We start from the raw sequence: 22,806 nt of genomic DNA, 5'->3' as shown, positions 1-22,806 counted from the left end.
CCTCCCCGTCCCGCCCGTTTCTTCACGAGCTGACTGAAGTTTTTCCTCCCCGAACGGGCCCCGCCTGGCAGCGGCGCGGGCAGCCCCAGCGCGCCCGGCGCCCTCCCCGCCCCAAGGCGCGGCCGAGATCGCGGGCGGCCTCCGACCCGCCGATTCCCCCACCAAAGGCGGCGGAGCCCCCGCCCCGCCGGTGCCCCGGCCCCGCCGGTGCGGGCCGCCCCCGGGCCACGCCGCCCACCTGCCGACGGTCTGGTTGGCCAGCTGCTTCATCCGGTTGAACTGTTTCTTCATGGCGGCAGCCGTTCCCGGCCTCCCGCCGGGTTCCCGCTGCTCCTCCGCCTCCTCCTCACGGCGGCACCGACAGCCCGGCCCACACCGGAACCCGCCGCCACTTCCGGCCCCGCCCACACAGTCACGTGCCCGCGAAGAAACAACCAAGTTCCCTCCCCCCAACGCACCGGGAGAGGGGCGGGGCAACCGGAAATCCCGGAGGTCGGTGCTTCGCGGTGGGAGGGCCGGCTCCTCCGCCCACCAGCTCTCTCAGGAGCCGCAGCTGAGCCGGGCCCGGTGCGCGGGGGCTGCCCTTGGCCTGCAACCCCCGGGGCGTTACCGGCGAGCGTGTCGTCCCCCCCCAAGACTACCGCTCCCGGCTTCCTTTGCGCTGCCGCCGCCGTTTTCTGGGCGGGGCCGCGCAGTCCGCGCGCTCTCATTGGACACTTGGCGAATAGGCGAGGCCGCGGGCCAATCGCCGCCAAGCTTCCGCGGGCCGCCCTGCGGGGGCTGCCCAATGAGGGGCGGCAGGGGGCGGGCCGCAGGGGCGGCGGCGGCAGCGGCGGGCGGCCGAGCTTCGCGGGGTGCCCGGGCCTGGCCCTCGCGCCGCCATGGCGGCCGCTGCCCGCGACCCCCTGTCCGCCCCCGGCCTCGACGAGGCGGACGAGGCGGTGCGGGGAACGTGCGAGGACGCGTCCGTTTGTAAACGGTAGCGGCTCCTGCGGCGGGGCGGGGTGGGGTGGGGCAAGGCAGGGCAGGGGGCAGGGCAGGCCCCTCCGGTGTCCCCACGCAGCGGGCCGCGGCCCTGGGGTCGGTTCTGGCGGGGAGGTGAGGCGGCAGCGAAGCTCCGGGCGGCCTCCGGAGAGCCGGGCTGGAGGAGGCGGGGGGAGCCCCTGCCTCTCCCGGGTGCCGCCCCGCGGAAGGTGCCGCCGTGCCCGGGGCTCGAGCGGCTGCGGGGGCCGGCTGGCCGCGGGAAGGCCCCCCCGGAGCCGTACATCTGTGCAAGCGGAGCTGTGGAGGGGAGAATAAACTTCAAAAGGTGGTCGGAGTTCCCCTTTGAGAGGGCGGATGTTTGTGCTGAATCCGCTTTTTTCTTGGACCCGCAGCTTGAGCCTTCTGCTCTGCCATAAACTTTGCCCACTTCTGTTAGTAAACACCTGCCCAGTTTTCAACTTGGAGTTTGTTTATAAAACGGCAGAGGTGGTAGCTGGACTTATACTCTCTATTAGTGGGGACCTGAAATTTCACTGATGTTTGATATCCCAGGGAAAACCGTATTTTTCAGAATTCTTTACGCCTCCTCTGCAGGGTGGGTGCTGGGAGGGTGAGGACTTTTGTTGCCCTGTTGTGTGTGGGGGTGAATTTAACTTCTGTTATTGCTGGCTTTTTGTTCTCACCTTTTGTTATTGTTGTAGCTGCAGGTTGTTGGGTGGTTGAGTTTGTTTTTGAGAGTTCACCTTTTCAAATCAGTTGTAAAACTAGTAAGTTCTATTAGAATAGAGTAGCACTGTTGCCTGTGTTAAAGTGATATGTAGAAGCTCTGGATTAAATGCAAGCAGCTCATAGCATCATAACATATAGCAGTAAAGCGTGCTTGGCGTGCGGTCTAAGGAACTTTAGCCAGACAGTTTCTCTGTTTGCTGGGTCCTCAAGGAGGAAATATTCGAGATTAGGGTCTTTGCTTGCAGAAGTTAATCAAATTGTGTAGAGGCCATTAAAAAGATGCTTGTTTAATATGGCAACAGCCAAAATTTTTAACTAGTCTTTATATAACTTCTTAATTGAACTAGTTCCACACATTCGACAGATTTTTTTAAACTATGTCTGCCCGTAAACACTCAGGCCAGAGAGTGACATTGCAGCCTGTGTATCTTGTAGAGTAAATCTTGGTGGCCTTATTTCATAATTCTTATTTTTTTCCCTCTGTTTGACAGGTTTGCTGTAAGTGTTGGCTACTGGAAGGACCCTTACATCCAGTATTTTGTGAGACAAGCCAAAGAAAGAAAAGCACCTGAGATAAATAGAGGCAAGTTGGCACGTGACTGTGAATGAAGACAGTGCAAATGTGTTCTGAACTGGTCTTGAAGAGCACCTGCAAAATCTCTATATACTGGGTGTTATGGAGTGTAAGAAATACATAAATGACAGAAGTTTTCTTCACAGTAATAACTCCATGCGGTAGCGGATCTTTTAAATATTATTCTTTAAATCAAAACTCTCACCCTTTGCTTTCTGTATTCTGAATGGAATGTCTCTCTGTGTCTTGGCATGCAATAATCTCTACAAAGCAATCAGAAATGTTGATGTGGCCCAGGTCATTAAGGTATGTCAGCTCATGTCTCTGCAAAGGTATACACACCAGCTAGAATTATTCTGCTCAGTTTGAGGTAAAGTGACTAAAACTTCTATTTACCCAAGGAATCCCGTTTTATCAGTGCATCAGATTTTGTTAGTAATAAAAAAAAAATCCAAACCTGAAGACCATTAGGTATCTTAAAGAGTGCATTATTCTTCCATTTTTTAAACAGATACCTTTTTTTAATGACAAATAAACACCATTTTTTAAGTAGACAAGGAGTTTACAAAGTTAACTAAAAATCTTACTGAGTGTTAAACATTAAGTATTATATTAAAATAATAATTAAATACAACCTTTTTGTTTGTTAACAGGCTACTATGCTCGTGTTCATGGAGTCAGTTATCTGATTAAAGCTTTCCTAAAGAAGACAGAATGCAACTGTCAAATTGTTAATCTTGGTGCTGGCATGGATACCTTGTTCTGGAGATTAAAGGTAACGATAGCTGAGAGTAATGAACTTGGCTGAAGGCAGAGGTTTGTGAGTCCTGCAGCAGACTGCCCTGCCTGGTCTGCCGCAGTTCTCAGCTCGCTTAGAATTAGTTTAGATACCCTCAGACCTCAGTGGGCAGGAGGGGCTGTGGTTTTCACTGGCTTTTGCCAAAAAGTGTGTGGCAGGAAGCTGACCTCTAGTGGACTTTCAGGAACAGAGCTTGAACGCTGCGTTTCGCTGTCCTCTTTAAGCCTTAAGATTTCACTTTTTTATCCTATGTTAAAACAGGAATAAGGAACCAAAGTTCAGGATTGTGCAGGCTGTATTTACATGTTTCTGAATTATTTATGTAAGTGTGGGTTTTATATATGTAAATATATATGTCTGTTTATACGCGTGTATGTAATTCACAAAAATTCAGATAATATATGATAGTATCATTCTGAGTGAGCACACCTCTGTGTCATCTTGTCTTCTCATTAGCATTTACATTTGTAAATTTACTTTCTGGAAGAAAGCCTGAAGAGGCCAGTCATGTTTCACTTGGTCACAATTCATTATATTTCTGTCAGTGGAAGGGAAAAAATATTTTTTTCTGAGATGTGAAGCATTTTTCTTACCTACATTCCTATGAACACTGTGTTAATACACAGTTTTATTAACTTTTCTGTAACAGTGATTTTAAAAGCTAAATCGGGGCCTGTAATTCCAATTCTTTCTGCTTGTAAAGAGCAGGTGAAGTATAATTAACGTACAGAAGATGGGACCCAGTTAACAGAGTGCTTCAGTGTTCTGACTACTGATTTAATCTACTGTTCAGAAGTTCACGAGGTTGACAAGCTAGGACTAGCAGTACGTATCCATCACAAAAGGATTGCTGCATAGGGAGAAACTTGGTGCAGCTTATCTGTCAGGGTGTTAAATAGTGACAACGTGAAATGAAGAGGTTTGCCCCTTTTCTGTAGCAGTGGAATACTGATGCACTTGTAGTCTGGCTGTCGGTTTGAGGATACTTTGTGGAACGTGGTCACTTTCGGTGTAAACCTGTGCAAAATGTTCCTGATTCCTTCCTTACAAGAATGTACTGAAGATGCATGGTAAATGTTGTAATAGTTTCCTGTTGCAGTGTTCTTCTAGATCCTGATAATGTTGGAATACATGTTTTCAGTGACCTAGTATCTAGGATTGCTGCAGTATATAAAATGTTGAATTGCCTTAATGCTTAGAGAACATTCTAATGTCTCCCAGCTGTTTTTGTTTTTCTGGGGTTTTTTAAGCTGTGGGACATAGTTATGCTACTGTTACAAATGCCATGACTTAAGGTTTTATCTTCTTGTCATGTGCACGTGAAGCTTGAATTTCCCTAATTCTAGAGTCTTCCTCCAATTCTCAGGATGAAAATCTTCTCCCTAGAAAATATTTTGAAGTGGATTTTCCGATGATAGTTGCAAGAAAAATACATAATATCAAGTAAGTGTAACACCTATGTTTAGCTATGTGAAACTGAATGTCATTCAGCAAAATGCCATGAATTGCAAGCTACAATTATTTCATCTCTCCTGAGAAACTCTTCATGCTCTAGGATTTAGAATAAAGGTTTCATTATGCAGGCGAGTCATACATGTGACTGTGCAGCCACTATTCCAAATTGAAGGAGTTCATCCGTAGAAGCTTTAGAGAGGCAAGCAGACTTTATTCTTAATTATGTAAAATATAATGGGCAGGGGAAGCCTCACGATGCTTAGAGGTGATTAAGTCATCTACTCTTCCTATTGGAGACAGTCGTAAATTCCCAGACTTGCACGCTCACTAGAGTGGTAGGATGGCTGCTACTATACGTGAATAGTGTGTTTGAATGAATACATAAAGGCTTATGGAGGATACCTGGAGAGAGTGTCTGGACTTCTCTTGAAAGATTACCTCAAAACTTTAGAGTCGTTGGGTATAAAACTCAATTGCAACCAAGTCTAACTTGCAAACATTTTCATTTCCAGTAGAGGGCAGAGGTATTCTCTTGTCTGTTTTTCACACACACACACACACACATCTATTAAAAAAAAATAAATCGTAAGCACACTGTTAAACAAGCTTAACTGCTCAGAGATGCTTCTTCCTTCTTCCCACAGATCAAAACCTCCCCTGTCAAAACCAATTATGGAATCCCATTCAGGGGACTCTCTTCTAATAGGTGAGTCATCTTAAAAATAAGTCAGCAATGTACTGCAGCACTTTTAAAACTTTTCTGATCATTTTGTTCTGCTATGTGGGCAGGCTTTTAATGCTTGAAATGCTGTTTGGACAGAGAATTGGGAGGGAAAAGAGGCTTTTTTCTTCTCTTACAGACTCCTGCCCATTTGTTCTGTGTCATGTTAGAAACGTCTTCTCTTGAAGTGGTTTTATTCTGCTAGAAAGTTGTTGGGTTTTTTATCTTTTTCCCTTGTATGTAGCTTAAGTTAAGTTTTCTTTTCTGCCACAGAAAAGGAAGAATGCTGATAGTCATGTATACTGGATTAAAATATCTATTGAGTGTTTTCTTCTGTCTTCTTTCTGCCTCATTAAGAGCACAAGTCTTTACGTTTAGTGGAGTCTTCACAGAAGAAATGCAGCCTGCAAAGTCCGTTCTCAGGAGCCAGTGCCATTTGTTGTATTTTAGTATTAAGAGAATATTAGATTCAGGTGGTGGTGTGTGGTTGTACTTTCTTGGCTTACAGCCTCAGTATGTTTGTGTCAGCATTTGTGTAATTTGAAAACCTCTTTGCTTGTGGAAAAAAACCTTGGGTTCTGTTGAGTAATGTTTCAGTGCCTGAATAGCAGACGCTGCACAACTGCAGTAGCTGCTTTGGACCCTTTAGGAGGAACAGTAATTATCTGCATCTACGATACCAACTAATTTGTGTTAGCAGATATGACCCTACAACAGAGCTAGCAGCCTTTTGTGTTCCCTGATACGGGATACATGTATAGGTGCTTTTAATAAGCACAATTCCAGCTAAGGGTCTGGAGGGCTTGAAAAGGGCCCTCCAAAGCATGAGGAAGAGTACAGAGAGTGAGGAGGCGTGGTTGTGCTGCCAGTGGCGAGGTGTAGGTGCTTCACCTCAAGGCTCTTTTAGTGCTTCGACTTGGATCAGAATACTGCCACACGCTGAGTTGATTGTGTTCACATTTTATTGCTGCGTTTTAGAGATTCTTAACTTACCAACCTTTTAGATGCCATCTGAATGGCAGAATTCTCCATTGTATGTTCAGGTCTCAAAAGATGAAGGCCCAGTGCTCTGTCTCAGAAAAAGGGCTCCTAAGTACCCCTGTGTTTCAGCTAGGAGGCCTTCTTATATCTCTTACATAGAATGAGATATGCTGCATAAGCACTGTTAAAAAGACATTAACACAAGGTTGATCAGGAGGCTTTGATAGTATTTGTGTTGCTGAGCAGCTGTAGATGCATCTAGTACAGCAAAACTACTGCAAACCTCAAGTTGCAGCAGTGTATTGTAATCAAAGGCTACTAATAGCAAGTCACAGCAGTCAACAGCAATTAACATAACACTGTTGGAATGTATTGGAGTGGCTTATTTCTCTAAATCTGTTTCTGTTGTTCTTTCTCAATGCTGGGTTCTAATTACTTTAGATTAGCCATTTTACTGTAACCTGGCTGATGTAGGCTCTACTACACTGAGATCTTTGGGATGTAGCATAATGTCTCAGATAACTTGGAGATGGTAGAAGTCTGCTGTGGAATCCCAGTTTGAACTGGCACTTGATAACCACAGGTCAGTTTGAGTGAAATCTGTGTGGGAACTCTCATTTAAGGACATACTTCATGTGGAAGTATCACCAGAAGAGGCTATGGACTAGGTAGACAAAACAAACGGTGAGATGAGTAGAGATTTCTTACAGATCTAAAGGAACTTGACAATGAATTCGCTCAGCTACTAACTGGCATATACCCTCTCATTTTAAAACTGTCTTAGTACCTGAGAACTGGAAGGTGGCGGCTATGACTCAAATGGGCTCCAGGAAAAATCCAGGGAACTACAAGCCAGTAGGACTGATGTCTCTACTGGACAAATTAGTAGAAACTAACAGACAGAATTAGTGGAACACAGGAATAATGTAATGTGTTGAGAGTCAACATGGCTTTTGCAAAGGTAAGTTATGTCTCGCAAATCTATTGGAGTTCTCTATAAGAGTCAACAAATATATTGGAAAAGGACACCCGATTGATGTAGTACTTGAATTAAAAAAAATGTGTTTTGACAGTGTCCCTTACTGAAGTGTGCCAGAGAAGTTGCATGGTTGTTGTGGGGGGAAGGAATGGTTCTCATATGGATAAAGAGCTGGGGATGGAGGGTAGGCATATGTTGTTAATTTTCATTATGGATAGAGATGGAGATCTGTGCTTAAGGATATGTTGTTGTTCAACACTAAGAAATGATTGGGAAAATAGAGTGATTAGTAAGTGGCAGCTTGTTGGCAAGTCAAAACTCTTCAAGGTGGTAAAGAACTGTAGAAGAATCTTGTGAAATTAGTGACGTGGTGATAAATTCAATGCGGATTAATATAAAGTGATGCACATGGGTGGAAAAAATAGTTTGTGCATCACAAGTAAATGGTAGGCAGCTGGCTGATTATTGTTGCCTGCATATAAGATCTGGGTATTGTAATAAATAGATATATGAAAACATTGGCTTGGTAATGGTCCAGAAATTCAAATCAAATTTGAGGAATCTTAAAAAAAAAGAGAGAAAACAACATAGATGCCAGTATTAGTAGTACGTGTTTGCCCTCTTTTTGTCTTTTCCCTAGGTAGGTGCTGTTGGCATCTGTGAGAGGCAGGATACCATACTAGGGGGACCTTTGGTCTGGCCCGATACAGCTGTTAGACTAATGTAGTGTTCTGGGAGTACCGCCTGGCATAGGGAGTGTAGTGGGGCATAATGGAGCAGCATTTCCAGGTAGGGAGATGTTACTTGTTTTTGTGGGTTTTGGGGCGGGGATATGGACTGGGATTTTAGAATCCTGGGGAGAGAGGTTGTCCCGTCCTGTCCCTGGCCCCCCCCACCAGTCAGTTCCACACTGCTGTCTCATGTATACCAGGAATAATTTGTTTAGATGCTTTGGAATTTTATTTTTTGGGTTGTTGTGATATCGATTGACATGACTCTTGTTCTCTTAATGCTTTTCTTCTCACACGAAATGTTTTCATTTCATGAAAGTAGTGCTAATAGACAACTTTATCGGCTTCAGGGCAGCATCTGCTTTCTCCTTGCCCTTTAGACAAGGCAATGACAGCATGGCTTGCGATTCAGGTATAGATATTTGTGGCCTCTACCCTTGAATGCAGCAAGATGACACTTGTCATTGGACAGCTTTGTCGTTTCCTAGGGAATGTTAGATCTCCAGGGGAAAGCAGTGAATTTGTGCAGTAACCTGACATTCCTGTGGCAGTATCAGGTTAAATTGTTTTCAAAGTCCAGTGGCCCTATTTGTTTTATGATGCAGTTGCTAGTGTGGGGAAGTTGGTACTCCACCTTTGCTACCTTGCAAATGCAAAATTACACCTCAGTGCACTATTATTACCTTTTAGTGCCACTCATACACTTTCTGCCGCTGTCCAGTCCAGCTTTGTTTAACTTACTTTTCCCTTCCATTTCCAAACTTGCTTGTAAGCCAACGCAGATGTCAGGGCTTTTGCTGTCTTGGTTGCATGCCTTGTGTTGGGGATGGTCCTGCATTTGCAAGACAAACTAGATTTTGTAATGCTTTGACACGTACCCTGTCCTGATGTTGCAGATAACAAACAACCCAAGTGAGACCAATACTGCGTTGTGCCTTTGAGCCTGCAGAGTAGATTGTATGGGCTGGTTGTTTGTAAAGCTGCCAAGGATACCTTAGGATGAAAACCCTAATGAAATAGGTTTGAGTCAATAGGATCTTGCATGCTGTCTCTTGGAAAACCTCCAGGAAATTGTTTCGCTAATTTGAGAGCAAGAAAGGAAAACTCTGAATTCTTATAGCAGAGTGTGCCTGTGATTCTACTTCAGCAGATGGATTAAGGTAGTGGGTGAGTGCCTGAGGGCCACTGTAAAACAGAGCATTGACTTGCTGCTAGCACATTTCTGTGAAGAAAAGTTTTATTGCAGTGAGGTCAAAAGGCAACTGTAAGCAGCTCCTGCTGCTATTCAGTTACTGCGGTGATGTCTAAATTTGAACCACTTGTATTGTTACTTCTGTGCCAAAAGGAATGGAAAATATACGTACAAGTGGTATGATCAGAGCAAAATGTTCTCCGTTGCATTATGCGTGGATAACAGAAGCGTGCACCTAGGCTGAGGGAGTCTGTGTTGGGTGGGTGGGGTGGGCTGGAGTAGTGGGGCTCATTTTCTTTCTCTCCTTCACTCTCCCCTCCCTTGTATTTCTCACATGAAATCCAAATCTGGTATTTTTCAAACCTTAATTTCAGACAAGTACAAGAGAAAAACTTTGTACAGAACTGAATGTGCTGAGCGTGAACATCACAAAGAAAGCCATAAGGTAGCTCCATGCTCGAGAAAAGTACATCATGGCCAAACAACTTTGCTAAAAAATGACATGACGTATTGGCTCCTGGGTAGGAATTAGTGCTTGGAATATGGGTTTTCAACGGATTAAGCCATGAAATGTTTCTGGCTATGCCGGCATTAAGGCTGTTGGCCTGAGTCACAACAAGGTGGCCACAAAGTGACACTGCCTTGCATGATAGTGCAGCATGGGGGGTGGTCTCTGGCCCAGCCAGGAGGGAAGGGAGCAGCAGAGATCTGATGGGGCAGGCAGGACTGCCTGTGGGGCAGTCACTGTGGCAGACACCTTCCAAAGAGTGAGATCACAGTAAGAAAAAAAAAAAAAAAAAAGAGTAGAGTTTTTAATCACCAAAAAAATTGATTCCACTAAAAGAAACTTCCTGTTCATAAGAAGAAATCAGTGGAGACCATGTGACTGCTGCCAAGCTGAAACTTGTTTTTTTCCTTTTTCAACTGCTCTGTAGATAGGCAGGTATCGTAAAATACATTTGCACCAACACTGTGCAGTCAGGGTAGCAGCATATTTGCACATTTTCATACTTAAAGCATCAGACTCTTCAATAAAGTAGAAATTGGTGCCAGACAATGAGCTAGCAGTACATTATTTTCTGGGGTGTTTATGGCTATGCTCTGACTTTTAGCCTCCAGGCTGGGAACAGTGGCAATTCCAGCTACCATCAGCTGCCATTGCCTTGCAATAAGTGAGCGTCTGCTATCTGAGCATGAAGTGATGGAGCAGTTGTCAGTCTCATTTTAAAATCTTAAAGTTGTTTGCCCAGTTAAGTATGATCTTTTCATCCCTTTGACTTTATATATAAAAGGATTTTTTTAATGCCATGTATAGGCCAAAGGTAGATGCTAGCAGAAAGTCTTACAAGGAAGTTTGGAAGAAGCTTAGCTTAAATTCTTTCCTCTTGCCTTTTTTTTTTTTTTTTTAATCTTTTGCCTCTCTTTTTGCATTTTAAAATTGACTAGTGTGAATTTAAAATTTTTCCCCAAGATTAAAGTATCGATCATAAATGTTGAAATATATGAATTATAGAGATACTTCATGAGGTGCTTTCAGACATGTTTAAAATGCATGATTTGTAGCAATTGTATCAGCTCGTGTATAATGTGTGTGCAGCTCTGCCTCGGTACTATCTGTGGTTGTGTTTGCCAACAACCATCAATGGAGAGTCGAGGGAAGTTGGCAGGAAAATGTGTGGAGGAACAAGTACATTCTGTCTGAATGGACCAGAGGAGAACCAGGCAGCCTGGATACTGGAAATGGAAATAAAGTGATTGCATTTGGAGTAAAAGGTGTTTGAAGAAAGGAAGACAATCCGTTCCTCATCACCTGCCCTGGCCTTTGAAAAGTTTCTGCTGCGGGGAGTCCTGTCTTAAGGCATTAAGTATACTTGGCTTTAAGGTTTAAAGAATATTTCTGCTGAACCAAATCACCCCTAAAGAAACCTGTTCTAGTTTGGTGTTTTGTGTTTTTTTTCCAGTAGTTAACTTAAAATAGCCAGGCTATGACTATAGGGCTGTTTATTGTCACTTGTCTACAACCTACGTCTCTAAAACCAACTAACTGTCTGCTGGGCTGCACAGCTCAGCCCTGAGGATCACCAAGGCGTAACAGAAATTCTGTGGGGTTGGTTCATCCATATACAGGTTTATTAAAAACAATGTTAGTAATTGTGGTTGCTGCAATTTGAACCATTTTGAAGGAGATTTTTCTAACGTAAAGTTTGAGAGGTTTTGCCTTTTCCTGTTCTTCAGTGATTCAAACATTTGTATCAACATGGTGTGAGCAAGAGACATTTACTTCCACCTCTGGAGTGTTTGTACTACTTCTGTTATTGGATCACTTAAAAATTGTTGTAGTTTAGTACTGGTTATAATTAATGTACTAATGTGTCCAAGTCAATGAAGCTGGACAAGAAGGTTGCATTAATTTCATACTAATGTTGGTGACTGACGCTTACTGTGCTGTATCTCCAGACAGCAAACCTATTACTATATAAATACTTTACTGTGTGTGGTGGGGGCTTTTTGTGTGGCTTTTTTTGATGCCATTATCATGGCCTTGATGTAATAACTTAAATAGAAGGGTGTGGGAAGTCTTAAAGCTATTACAGAACATGCACACAGAAAAAAGCCTTGACTCAAAATGTTGAATCATTTGCCACACAACTCTTTTTTTTCTTTTTTTTCTTCTCCCCCCTGTAACTCTGCACGAACTGTTCTGGTTTCCATATCTGTTCAGAAGTGTTGCTGGAAAGACAGCTATTGTCACTGCTAGTGCCATTTTCAAACAGTTGGTCACTTGAAAACTAAATGGAGGTGCATATTCTAGAATGTTTGAAGCACTGCTCAATTTAATAAATTACCTTCTCCCTCCAATTTTTTTTTTTTTTCCCTCTCCTGGAATTTTTTCCTCCCTTTCATCCTGTCTCTTCAGCCACTTGGCTTCTTTTTCTCTCTTCACCTAGCTCTTGACATTGCTTCCATGTTACTGCTCAGGAGCTGTGCCTGCAGCGGGAGCCCCCACGGAGCAGTGCCGCAGCTTGCTGCTGCAGGTGGATAGTCACTGGCTGTTACAAGCCCACTTGAAACTCTCCCTTTGGGGTTTTTTTCACTGTTTAGCTTTCTTATTTCCCTGCATGCTCAGTTGCCCGAGTATGGTAAGAGGGGAAAATTATGTGCTGTTCTGTCTTAATGACTTCACTAGTAAAGCTGAGGTGTGAAAGCCATCGGATACGTTCCTGCAGAACTTTATGTCTTTAAGTAGGTTTGATGCTGCACTCGGGAAATGCTTTCTATGGGGCCTGGGCTCACCTAGTTGAATTAATTGCAGCTGGTTGTCAGAATTCTTGGTAGCAAGATGCTCATGTTGCTGCTGCCTTCCTTAGTTTCACTAGTATGGCAAAGTGTCTTTTGACCTGAGTCTTAGTTCCTCCTTCATGTTGGAAAGCATTTACAGGAGCTTGCTGCTTGTTGTATCCCAGGGTGAATATTTGTTTCTCAGAATACCTTTCCTAATTTAACTCTATACTTAAATTCCATTGCTAGGTCATACAAAAAGCTAATGTTTTTTGGCCCCCAAATCTTTGTCTGATACCCATATATATTATATAGCTATATGTATTGTTAATTTATATAGCTATATCTATTGTTAATATTTGAAAGATTGTTACTCTTAACTTAGTTTTCCAGAAATCGACATACGTTTGGTTTTGTATGTAGTTCCTTACGTGCATACATAGGGTCATCTAAAAAGACTCTACAAACAAAACAAAAAACCCTGCCTTTAATCTTCACATCTTTCTTCTCTCTGCATTCCTCGAAACCATGGTAACGGGTGGGATAACCTATCTGCATTAGAGTGGCTGCAGAGTGAAAGAGTAGGCTTGTTGCAGAGTCTGATGGTAATATATCACCATCTGTAAACCACAACAATCAGGTATAAGGGAAATTAATGTTTTAAAAAGAAGAGTTTGCTGTTAATTGTTAGGTGTAGCAGGTCAAAGTTTGACTTCAAGTTCATATGTTCCTGTATATGTTTTTAAATTTGTAATTTCAGCATCCCTCTTATTTGTAACTGTTAGTCTCTCAAAATCTTAAACTTGCAGATTCTCACAGCCTAGACTCCAGTCGATATTCCATAGTAGGAGCAGATCTCCGTTTCTCATCAGATCTGGAGGAAAAGCTAAAGAAACATAACCTGGATATACAGTAAGATTTTTTTTTTTTTTTTTTTATTTTTTGTTTTTAATGAAGGCTTGTGGAAGTGTATTGGTGAGAGTAAAGTCAGCTTTGGGCATACAGTATCTGCATCCAGTGCTCATTATGCTATTTCCATGGTTACCTTTTCCTGAGCCCTTTGAGCAGACAGAATTGTTCAGACACCTCATGCAGCCTCACTGAGCCGAGCAGGCTGGCATTGCCTTGGCTGCTTGGTAGTTCCAAGCTTGAAGCAAGGTCATTCCTTGCATAGTGTATTTTGCAAATTGTGTTTTTATCCTTCCTGAGAAGATCAAACGTTACAGAACTATTTGCTTCTTGTCCTTAAAATGCTGAGGGGAATAAGCATGGCTTTCTGTGAATGTGTTTCTGGTGGTTGGTTCTCTTTGGGGTATATGATCTTTCACACGAGTTAAAGCTCTTGGTGCAGGCCAGGCAGTGGTAACTCATTCTCGGTCTCCCCCGCATGCCTTGCCTGGAGGGGCTGAGTTCCCGCCGCAGCCATTTTCTGCCTCAGAGCTCATACAAGTTTTTTTTCTCTACTTCATGAATTTAACTCTTTTAGAGATTTATAAAAGAGTTATCCCGTGCTTGAATTTGGTTGTAATTTAGTTAATAGCATCATAAGTTATTAAAGGGGAATCTCTAAACTAGAGAGGAATCAAAATGTCATAAATTTATTTTTTTAAGAGTTGGATCAGTTGCATTTAGTTTTAATGCTGACTGATGGGCAGTACCTAGATCAGTGAACATCTTCCACCCCTATTGTAAGGGCTGTATGAGTAAAGGTTTCAGGGATCTTAGCCGGTAAAAGGAAGAATAATTCTGTCAATGTTAAATTATTTCAGAGCTTTATCTTTGTAATTATTTTCTATTGCCTCCACTTAAAACCCCTACTGTTCCCTAGACCTTTTGGTAAAGTGATTGCTGTGGAGTCCTTTGAGAGCTTAACTCCAGAAGCTAATATCTGGGATTATATTGTTCAAGCGTTAGGCTTCTGGAGGGGACAGGATTTAAGTTTTTAGAATGGATGATGGACATACCTTTCAAATACAAGATATATAAATAGCGGCTATCTGGCTGGGTGGGAGAGAGCATATGGGTAAGCAGAATGCATCAAATTGCCATTTAAATCTTTACACTTCCATCTTCTGAAATCTTGCCTTGCTTGCCTACATTGCTGCTTCTTGTGGAATTTCTCCTGCTTCTAATGACTTTTCTTTTTCCTGTTCATTCTAGCAATTAAAAGAAAATGCCATAATTCTAAGGAAAATTACTTGTGTAGATGTCTATTTTTGGGGGGGTTTTGTGGATGGAGGGGGAAGAGGCAATGTGCAAACTATAGATTGCATTTTTTTTTTAGATAATAACACGTGAAGCTTATTCCACAGATATTGAACAAATTTGTGTAATTAAAATTCTTCTTAAAACTTTTTTAAAGAGAAAACTTTTTTTTTTTCCAATTTGTATTTTATTCCTAATCTTACTGATCTCTACAAGAGTGCGGACTGTGTATATAGGGTACAATTCTTCTGCAAAATGAATTTTAATATGCATTTCAGTTCATGCTGTCACAGTTCAGAAGATCACTTACAGAATACATGTTCTTCTGGGCTCATGGTATGACTGACTTTAGGGGAGATGGTTTCCTAATATCTCTGTTTTGTAACCATGGGAGTCCCCTGTGGTTAATTTGTCAACTCCAGAAAACCCAATTCTAGTCAGCTTGATGAAGTGATTTCATTCAGTCTTAAACGTCTAGTTCATAAAAAGGGGAGCTCTTTTAAGAAATTTTGGGGACATGAAACTACTTGCTTGCTAACAATTCTTTATAGATTTTTCTTGTTCTTTTGCTAGAAATAGTTCTCTTGTTTTCTTGTTTTAAAGTTTGCCAACGCTTCTGGTAGCGGAGTGTGTGCTGGTTTACATGACACCGCAGCAATCTGCAAATCTTTTAAAGTGGGCAGCAAGCACTTTTCCAGTGGCGATGTTTATAAATTATGAGCAGGTAAAATAAAAGTGGCATTTTTAGACCTGATTTATTGTCATAAAAATTGCTTTCAAAAGTGGGAGTTCTGCTTGTGAAATAAGAGTGGGCCATATCTTGCTGAATTTCTTCAGCAATGTGTTTTATCTTGTAGATCTGTTAGCTCATTGTAGAGAATATACAGCTAATCTGAAGGATAATTTCTGGACTATATTGAACCAAAATAACTGAGACTTAATCCATATGTGGTGAAAACCATAGAATATTGGTTTGCATATGACAGGGGAAAAAAGAAATGATGCTGAATGTTAGATATGACTGTATAACATTATGTAATTACCTCTCTGTTCTTTGGCAAAGTGGAACAAAAATCACATCAGCATGAACTCATCTTCTCTGTGTGGAAGTAAAACACTGCCTCGGGGGAACTAGGTGGCCTCAGGAATTAGTAACAGGATCTTCCAAGCTGTAAATCACTGAGAGAGCTGAACCAAATTGCTGACAACTTAAAGCAGAGTCAGTTCCCAGTCCCAGTGTCTGTAAAGGCAGTAGCATTGTCACTATTAAACTGGCACTTGGCTTGTAAACGTGAGGTAGCTGAGGAGATTGGGGCAGTGGGAGATGAGACCTGGTGTTAAGAATGTGAAACTTACTTTAATGTTATCCTGTACATTTTATGACCTAGAAAATTCAAGAGTTTAACCAAGTTACTGCTTTTCACTGCGATTACGTTCTTTTCGGAAGGGGGAACACTTTTGTCTCATTCTCTACCTGAGGTGAATATGACGGACCGGTTTGGACAGATCATGATTGAGAACTTGCAGAGACGACAGTGTAACCTGGCTGGAGTGGAAGTCTGCAGATCCTTAGACTCTCAGGTAAGAGGGGCACAGAGTTCTGGCTGTGTTTGATATTAAACTTAATTAATCTGTCTGCAATTTCTGCCTCTCTGTGTGCGCTGTGAGGCTCAAAGCAGTGACCAAAGCAGGTTTGGGATGGGGCAGCTGCCACCTACTGAAACCCTTTCCTATCCACGTTACAGCAGTTCCCTGTTATCAGTGCCATGGTTTCTCGATATCACTTAGTTTTGGTAGTTGTACAAAAACTGCAGTAGATCAGAGCAAAGCTCCAGCTATCCTGCTGTCCTCTCTACTCAATGGTTAGCAGCAGATGCTTAGAAAACAGTATAAGAGCCCTTCAAAGAACAGGTCAAGCAGATGGCCTACAAAATCCTCAAGGGGGGAAAAACTGTTCTTGGGTATTTTTCCTTGAGTCCTCTGAAAACTCTGCTGCTTGTTTATTTTACAGAGGGAACGACTGCTGTTAAATGGCTGGGAAACTGCACGTGCCATTGATATGATGAAAGTGTACAGCTTTTTGCCACAGGCTGATGTCAAAAGGTATTACTGATGGCTTGCTTGCGGCCAAAAGTCATCTTCAGATGCCATTTCCAAGGTAGTTCGCTTCAATATCCAGTATGGGATCTCCTAGTACAACAGAGAGAAGGCTGCATGCAGATGCTAGCTAGGTGGACAGAACACGTCTGAGTCTGAAGCTCTGCAGCACCTCAGGAGTAATGCCTGGAGCAACATTAATGATCCAGAAGGTTATTGCTGTCAGGAGTAGGCTGGCAGTGGTGATGTTTTATTTGGGTGCGATATAAAGCATCTCATGACAGAAATTTGCAGATGAAAGATGCTACAGAAATGCTGTGTTGAGTTGTTGCAGTAGCTAAGATACTTGTTGTGAACGTCCAGCCTCCACAACACTGGATGGGTGGAGTGGAGACCTAAAATACAGTCAGAACAGGCAGCCACTTCCCATGTCCCCAAGGGAGACGACATCCGGGTGTTTGCTCCAGTCTTGTAGGCCTAGCTAAGTTTACTTACCCATTTGCTTTTTTACTACAAGTGGGTGGAAAATGGCCAGTTCTGATTTTCCCTTTCTTCTCCCTTGGCAGCATATTTAAGTAATGAGCCAAGGCAGGGCAGCAATTTAGTGCTGTGGCCTATTGTACCCTGCAAGCAGAGAGGCAGAGCGAGGAGAGGTGTGCCCAACAGCACGGTGTGACCATCTCACAACAGATGGGTGCTGCTTCTGTTCATATCATCTTCATGAGCTAGGCTGCCGGGTCTGTAGACAGAGCTTAGTACATAGAGAATATAACTAAAGGCTGTTATGACAGTCAGTAATCTGCATGGATTTTGTTAAATTTTTTGCATTAAAGAAAAGCCAAAAAGGGGGAAACTGTTTTTAATGAGTAACTTCTTAGCTATATAATATGAAGTGTGAATTGCTATGAGTCATTCATTAACTATAGTTTGAATTAGCTGAACAAGTTACCTTGGCCAAACTAAGTATTTGCATATGGGGATTTCTCAAACCATGGAACTGAACAGGTGAGACTGAAAATCATAGGTTGTTTAAATAGGAACGATGACTGTGTGATTGTACCATATGGCACTTGTGGAGAGACGTAGCTTGTACTTTTTTTTTGCAGCATTTTTGACTACCTTAGATCTGTTCAGCTCCTTCCACTTGTTCCAAATGCCAAGAAATAGGTTACATAAATTCTGTCCTTTGGTAATAATGAGGCAAATAATGCTTTGTATTTATAAAAATTTTTACAGAAGTGTTCTTCTGCAGCACTCACACATCCATGAATGTACTTAGGAACTTTTGCCCCACAGCCTCTTCTGATCTTCAGTAGCAGCCCTTCCAGATATTTAGCATGGAAAATAAACACTTTGATATTCAAGTAATCTAGAGTGAGAGAGAGGAATGTGCCAGGTTAAACTTTTTACAGCAAGCACAGCTTGGGAGAAGTTCTCCCATTTGTTTGGTGGAAGACATTCAAAGATCTTACTTTAAGAATCCTAGGTAGGAACCATTTTAGGAAAAAAAAAAAATCTTAAGATCTTATATGTACCATTTGGTTTGTGGTTCATCATGAGCTCATGTGGGAGAGTTGTTAGAAGCTGCACTGGTGTACCCATCACTCTTCCAAGACATAATATGGACTTGTTGTGATTGTCTGGAGAAAATAGTATCTTCAACTGTTCAGTGTATTCCTTTGGTAAAGATAAATCTCCTTCCATTAGGCTGTACTATTGTGTCTGCTTAAATCCAGCAAGAGCAGATATATGCAGTAAAAGGGGCTACAAGAGAATTACTGGTATTTGTGAGAAGTTACGTAGATTAGTCCTGGAATATGAAATTCCAGGGATGAGAAGTTGAAAACATCTTGTGGGTCACTTGTTTCATACATTGACAACAAAAGCTAGGAGTAGTGGTGGTATCTTCATGATGGATAACACCTGTATTTATGTTCTAGAAAGGTAGCTGCCTTATTGGCCATAGTTCTCACTCCTGTGGAATGAAAAGGGTACATTAAAAACTGTGCTGAAACTCCAGCTTGAATCACCATTTTTATTTTATTCTTACAGAATAGAAGGACTTGAATTCCTAGATGAAAAGGAGCTGTTTGAACAACTAATGCAGCACTACTGCATCTGCTGGGCTTCAAAGGACAGCAGTAATCTGGGTAATGTTCTCCAACATGTAGGAGATGACCCTTTGCATTGAAATCTCATGTGGAAAAACTGGGACTATATACACCAGGTGTAAGATAGAAGTATCCTGTAGCAGGAACGTGGTCTCCTCTGTGTGGTGGTTGGGGCTGTGAACACCTCCCAGGTAGTGTCTCGTGACTGTTTCTCCACAGCCTTTTGAGGGTTTGTATAGGCAGCTGAGTTGCCCAACAGGAAGCCAGTCCAGTACAGGGGAGTTAGAATTTTTACACTGAAAGATGCCGTATGGGTTACTTTAAATAACTGCCTGCTTTATAGTATCAATGCTAATTGAAAGGTTTACAAATCCTATGCATGTAAAGTGCCATATGGGCACATGGTATATGAAATCACAGTGTCCTGACAACATAAAAATAAATTTGTATTACTTAGCCCAGTCGTCTTCTGCACCATCCCCATTTACATGCATCTGAGACTTTTAAGTTTCCCACACTACTTTCTCCTGGGGGAAGAAATTCCCTCTGAAGTTAACTCTTTTAAATGTTCCTTTTGTTCTTAAAATTCTCTCTCCTAGACTGGAATTGCTTTGAAACAGATTTGCTTTGTGTAGCATTATGTACGTTGCTGCTGCTTAAGAAATAAAAGAATTGTGGTTCAGGTGAAGGATGGGTGTTTACAGCCATTACTTGTACACCTTAGAAAGACAACTCTGTTGCAGACACAGTTTATGTCTACTTTGGTCTGCAACTTCAGGGTCTTCAGTCTTTTCAGAAAACTTCGCTGCCTGCCAGTTTGTATCTTTTTCCTCCCCTCCTCCTTCTCTGCCCTTCCCTTGCTCCTGACAAAGCAGTGCTCAAGAACAAACCTTATTTGCTCTTCCTTAGCAAATATCAATAGATGTAACCTCTGCTGAAGCTGTGGAGCCAGACTGAGTAGCAAAGCATCTGATACAGCTGGTAGGACTAGACCTTCCGTGCCCTGTCGCTGCTGCGGGAACAAAGACACAGCTTCGACAGCTCTGAGCTGTAGAAATGCACATTTTCCATTTGATTTCTTGTGGTTAAAAAATGATGACTGTAATACAGCACTTATTTCTGGAGGAGTTAAGGCCAAAAAGATCACCTATTCATAGTGGCCAGTGTTCCTGGGATCTCCAGGGTGGTTCTTCGCTGTGATTAGAGAAGTATTTAGGACAGTTTTGGATACTGAGGTTAAGTGATGCAGCATATCTTAGAAGACAAAAAGGACAAATCTCAAGGGAGATAATCAAATGTCTAATGCATTGATATGCTTTAATCTAAAGCAGTATTTTATCCAGTGTGAATTTACTGCCCTCATTAATGGTAGTTCCCCAGCTTTCTCTTTAATTTCATGGGCAGACCCATAGGTTCAGCAGCAGCCTCTGTGTTGTTCCTTCTGCCTTCAGTAACTTCAGTAGTCCTTCACATCGGCTTATTCAAATTAATTGCTGCATCACAATCAAAAAAGGCTTTAAAAAGTACCGATCAACCTGTTCCCTACTTCCCTTTCCTCCCACTAAATCCTTTACATTTAAGTTTAAAAAAAGAAAAAAAATTCTCAAAGCATCCTTCTTCCTGTGTCTTAACTGCCCTAACAGTAGTAAAGTACAGGCAGTATAAGAATAAACCCTCGTTTCTCCCCCCCGTTTCCCCTTGTTTTCAAACAGGTCTCGCAAACATCACCTTCTAGTGCATTTGCTGGAGGGAGGCCGTGGGCCCAGACGCCGCAGCGGCTGAGACAAGATCAGGGAAGCGATGGGACCCTGCATGTGCCCACACCAGTCTGCGCGTCTGTGTAAGCAGTGCCGGTACAGAAGGCGATGGGTGCTGCTGATGCCGACGGTCCTGTCGGCTTTTGGTAGTTTTAATGAATCTTTTCTGCCCATTGTGAGCAATTGTTATGAGGCAAGACTCGCCTCCCATTCCCAGATGTATAATGACGGACTTTCGTAAGGTGTGGGTAATTCCTGTTTAAAAGCTTGCCTGCCTTGGTTCAAAACTGAAAGTAAAGTGTTCTTGGATTATATGATTTTCCTCTTTTGTCTTTTTGTGGATGTGTAAAATGTATTTGTGACAGGAAGCTGGAAAAACAATGCTGGTGAGCTGCATTATTGGATATCTCTGCACTGTGCACAGCTGATCATGAAGGTTCAATTTTGTTAATTTTCAGTCTGTTCAGGTTTAGTTTTTATGAAGTGTCACCATGTTACCTTTCTCCAGGCTTTACTGTTGCTGCAAGGCTGTCACTATACTGGATATGTTCTTGCAGGAGAAGGGTGAAAGAAGGGGAGCTGCAATTCTTGTTCAGTGATGTACAAGAAGGGGGATGATGTTAAAGTAGGCTTTATTTAACTGGGAAGGGCTTAGCTTGGCAGTTCAGCACTGGGATGGTGAAGGTAAGAAAGAAATGAATACGAATTTGTACTTCTGGTAGTATCTTTACACCAGTTTCTCATTCTTCTTTCTTTCCTCATAAACAAACCAGAATCCCAACAGCAATGAAAGACCTTGCCCTGTTGTTTGAAATTGAATCTTGCAACCTTCCTATGAGAAAACCAATAAATGTTTAGTATTTATAATTTGCCTAGTGTCTTACTCATTAGAAATTGCCTATTTATATCTGGTTTAGTGACTACATTCTTCCTTTCCCCACATGCCTCACCAAGAGTGTTTAATTTTTTTAGAAACAGTTGCAAGCATAACCGTTTTCATACTGTAGGTGACTTTCTGTACGGTAAGGATACCTGGCTTTGGGAGTAGTTGACATGGGTTTGGACTGGAGCTGTAGGGGAGGAGATTCTCGAGATAGCAGAAAAAGTAAGTTCTCAGAAGTGACAGTCATAACTTCAGAAGAACAGAAGTAGCAAAAAGAAATGGCATTTCCTTCACTGCCCCCCTCTGTGTCGCTGCTCTAGTCACTGGTAGCCACAGGCCACCTGCTGCTGCGCTTGTGTCAAGCTGATTTCTTGAATGACGAGGCACAGAAATGCGGTATTTGGTTACCGCTCTGCTCGGTCTTTGCAAAGTGTTCGCATAAACTCTGCCCCCAAAGGGATGGGATGGACTGTGCAATTATGAAAGGCGCTTATAACCTTTGCTTCCTAGATAACAATATCCGTGGTATGCTTATAACTGCATGTTTTAGATGTCTGGGCTTATCTGTACGCCTCTTGTACGAAGCAGCATGTGCAAGCTGTGTCTGCAGTAGTGTTGGCCCTTCCTCTCTGCAGATGCAGGAGACCAGAAGGGCATGTCTGTTTTTTTCACCGTGCCATCAGGGTTTGCCACGGGGTGGTTTCCCCTGGCAGTTGCCTGCTGTCTGGGTAAGGAAGTAGACTTGCTGATGAGCTGTTCTGCTGCCTGGGAAGCCGGGCAGTTAGCCTTCTGCGTTTAATGGCTTGCAGCTTCTGGGGTTTGCCTTCTGGTTTCACACTCTTGTTACTTAGAGTTTTTGAATATTTTTCATTCCCACTGTGCAATTTCTCTGTCTTGCCCTAACATGAACCCAAGGAGCTAACTTCAGTAAGGATCTATGAATCTGTTGTAATTAGTCCTCTGAGTCCTCCAAACTTACTGCCTAGCTAAACATAGCGTTTATGCCATAGACCTGGAACAAGATAAAAGCATCCTGCTTCCTTGCCTATCTTCAGTGTACAGTTTCTCCTGAGTTAACCTGTGTAGCTGTGTAAAGAGTAGATACTCAGCTGGCGTAAAGAGCAATACCAGTATGCAACTACTTTCTTGGTGTCTGCCCCTTCAGAAGGTCAGTGCAAGAATCTCGCCTCTGAAGATCTGGAACCTTAGGTTTGAGTGAAGACAACTCGAGAGTATCAGGGTCACAAGGGCAAAATGTTATGGATAAAACTTCATTTGAAACTGCAGAGCATAAAAACTGAAAAGGTTCCTTATCGAAGCATACCTTTG

General features: G+C 42.6%; 2 protein-coding genes across 8 annotated transcripts in view; one reads left to right on the top strand and one right to left on the bottom strand.

The window, feature by feature from the left end:
- Positions 1-342, bottom strand: part of ARHGAP17 (Rho GTPase activating protein 17) — a 47,876-nt gene extending 47,534 nt beyond the window's left edge. For all 5 annotated transcript variants that reach the window (XM_032992047.2, XM_032992051.2, XM_032992048.2 and 2 more), the window contains exon 1: positions 239-342. In XM_032992047.2, the coding sequence (XP_032847938.2) occupies positions 239-291 (53 nt within the window). In that variant the 5' untranslated portion in view covers positions 292-342. The remainder of the gene's footprint in view (positions 1-238) is intronic.
- Positions 290-21,461, top strand: LCMT1 (leucine carboxyl methyltransferase 1). 3 transcript variants are annotated; one of them, XM_042798908.1, is made up of 11 exons: positions 290-567; positions 2,205-2,296; positions 2,941-3,062; positions 4,453-4,529; positions 5,186-5,247; positions 13,234-13,336; positions 15,233-15,353; positions 16,109-16,210; positions 16,641-16,732; positions 18,779-18,876; positions 20,550-21,461. In XM_042798908.1, exons 1-11 carry the CDS (start codon positions 290-292, stop codon positions 20,570-20,572), a joined length of 1,170 nt encoding a protein of 389 aa, XP_042654842.1. In that variant the 3' UTR covers positions 20,573-21,461. The 3 variants fall into 3 exon arrangements, with proteins under 3 accessions (XP_042654842.1, XP_042654843.1, XP_032847968.2); XM_032992077.2 differs by lacking the exon at positions 290-567 and adding an exon at positions 809-979; XM_042798909.1 differs by lacking the exons at positions 16,641-16,732; positions 18,779-18,876; positions 20,550-21,461 and having other exon boundaries at positions 16,077-16,160.
- The last annotated feature ends 1,345 nt before the right edge of the window (positions 21,462-22,806 follow it).

This window comes from Tyto alba, unplaced genomic scaffold (genome assembly GCF_018691265.1).
Source record: "Tyto alba isolate M040663 unplaced genomic scaffold, T.alba_DEE_v4.0 Super-Scaffold_28, whole genome shotgun sequence".
NCBI lineage: Eukaryota > Metazoa > Chordata > Aves > Strigiformes > Tytonidae > Tyto > Tyto alba.
This window is presented reverse-complemented; position numbering and strand designations above follow the sequence as displayed.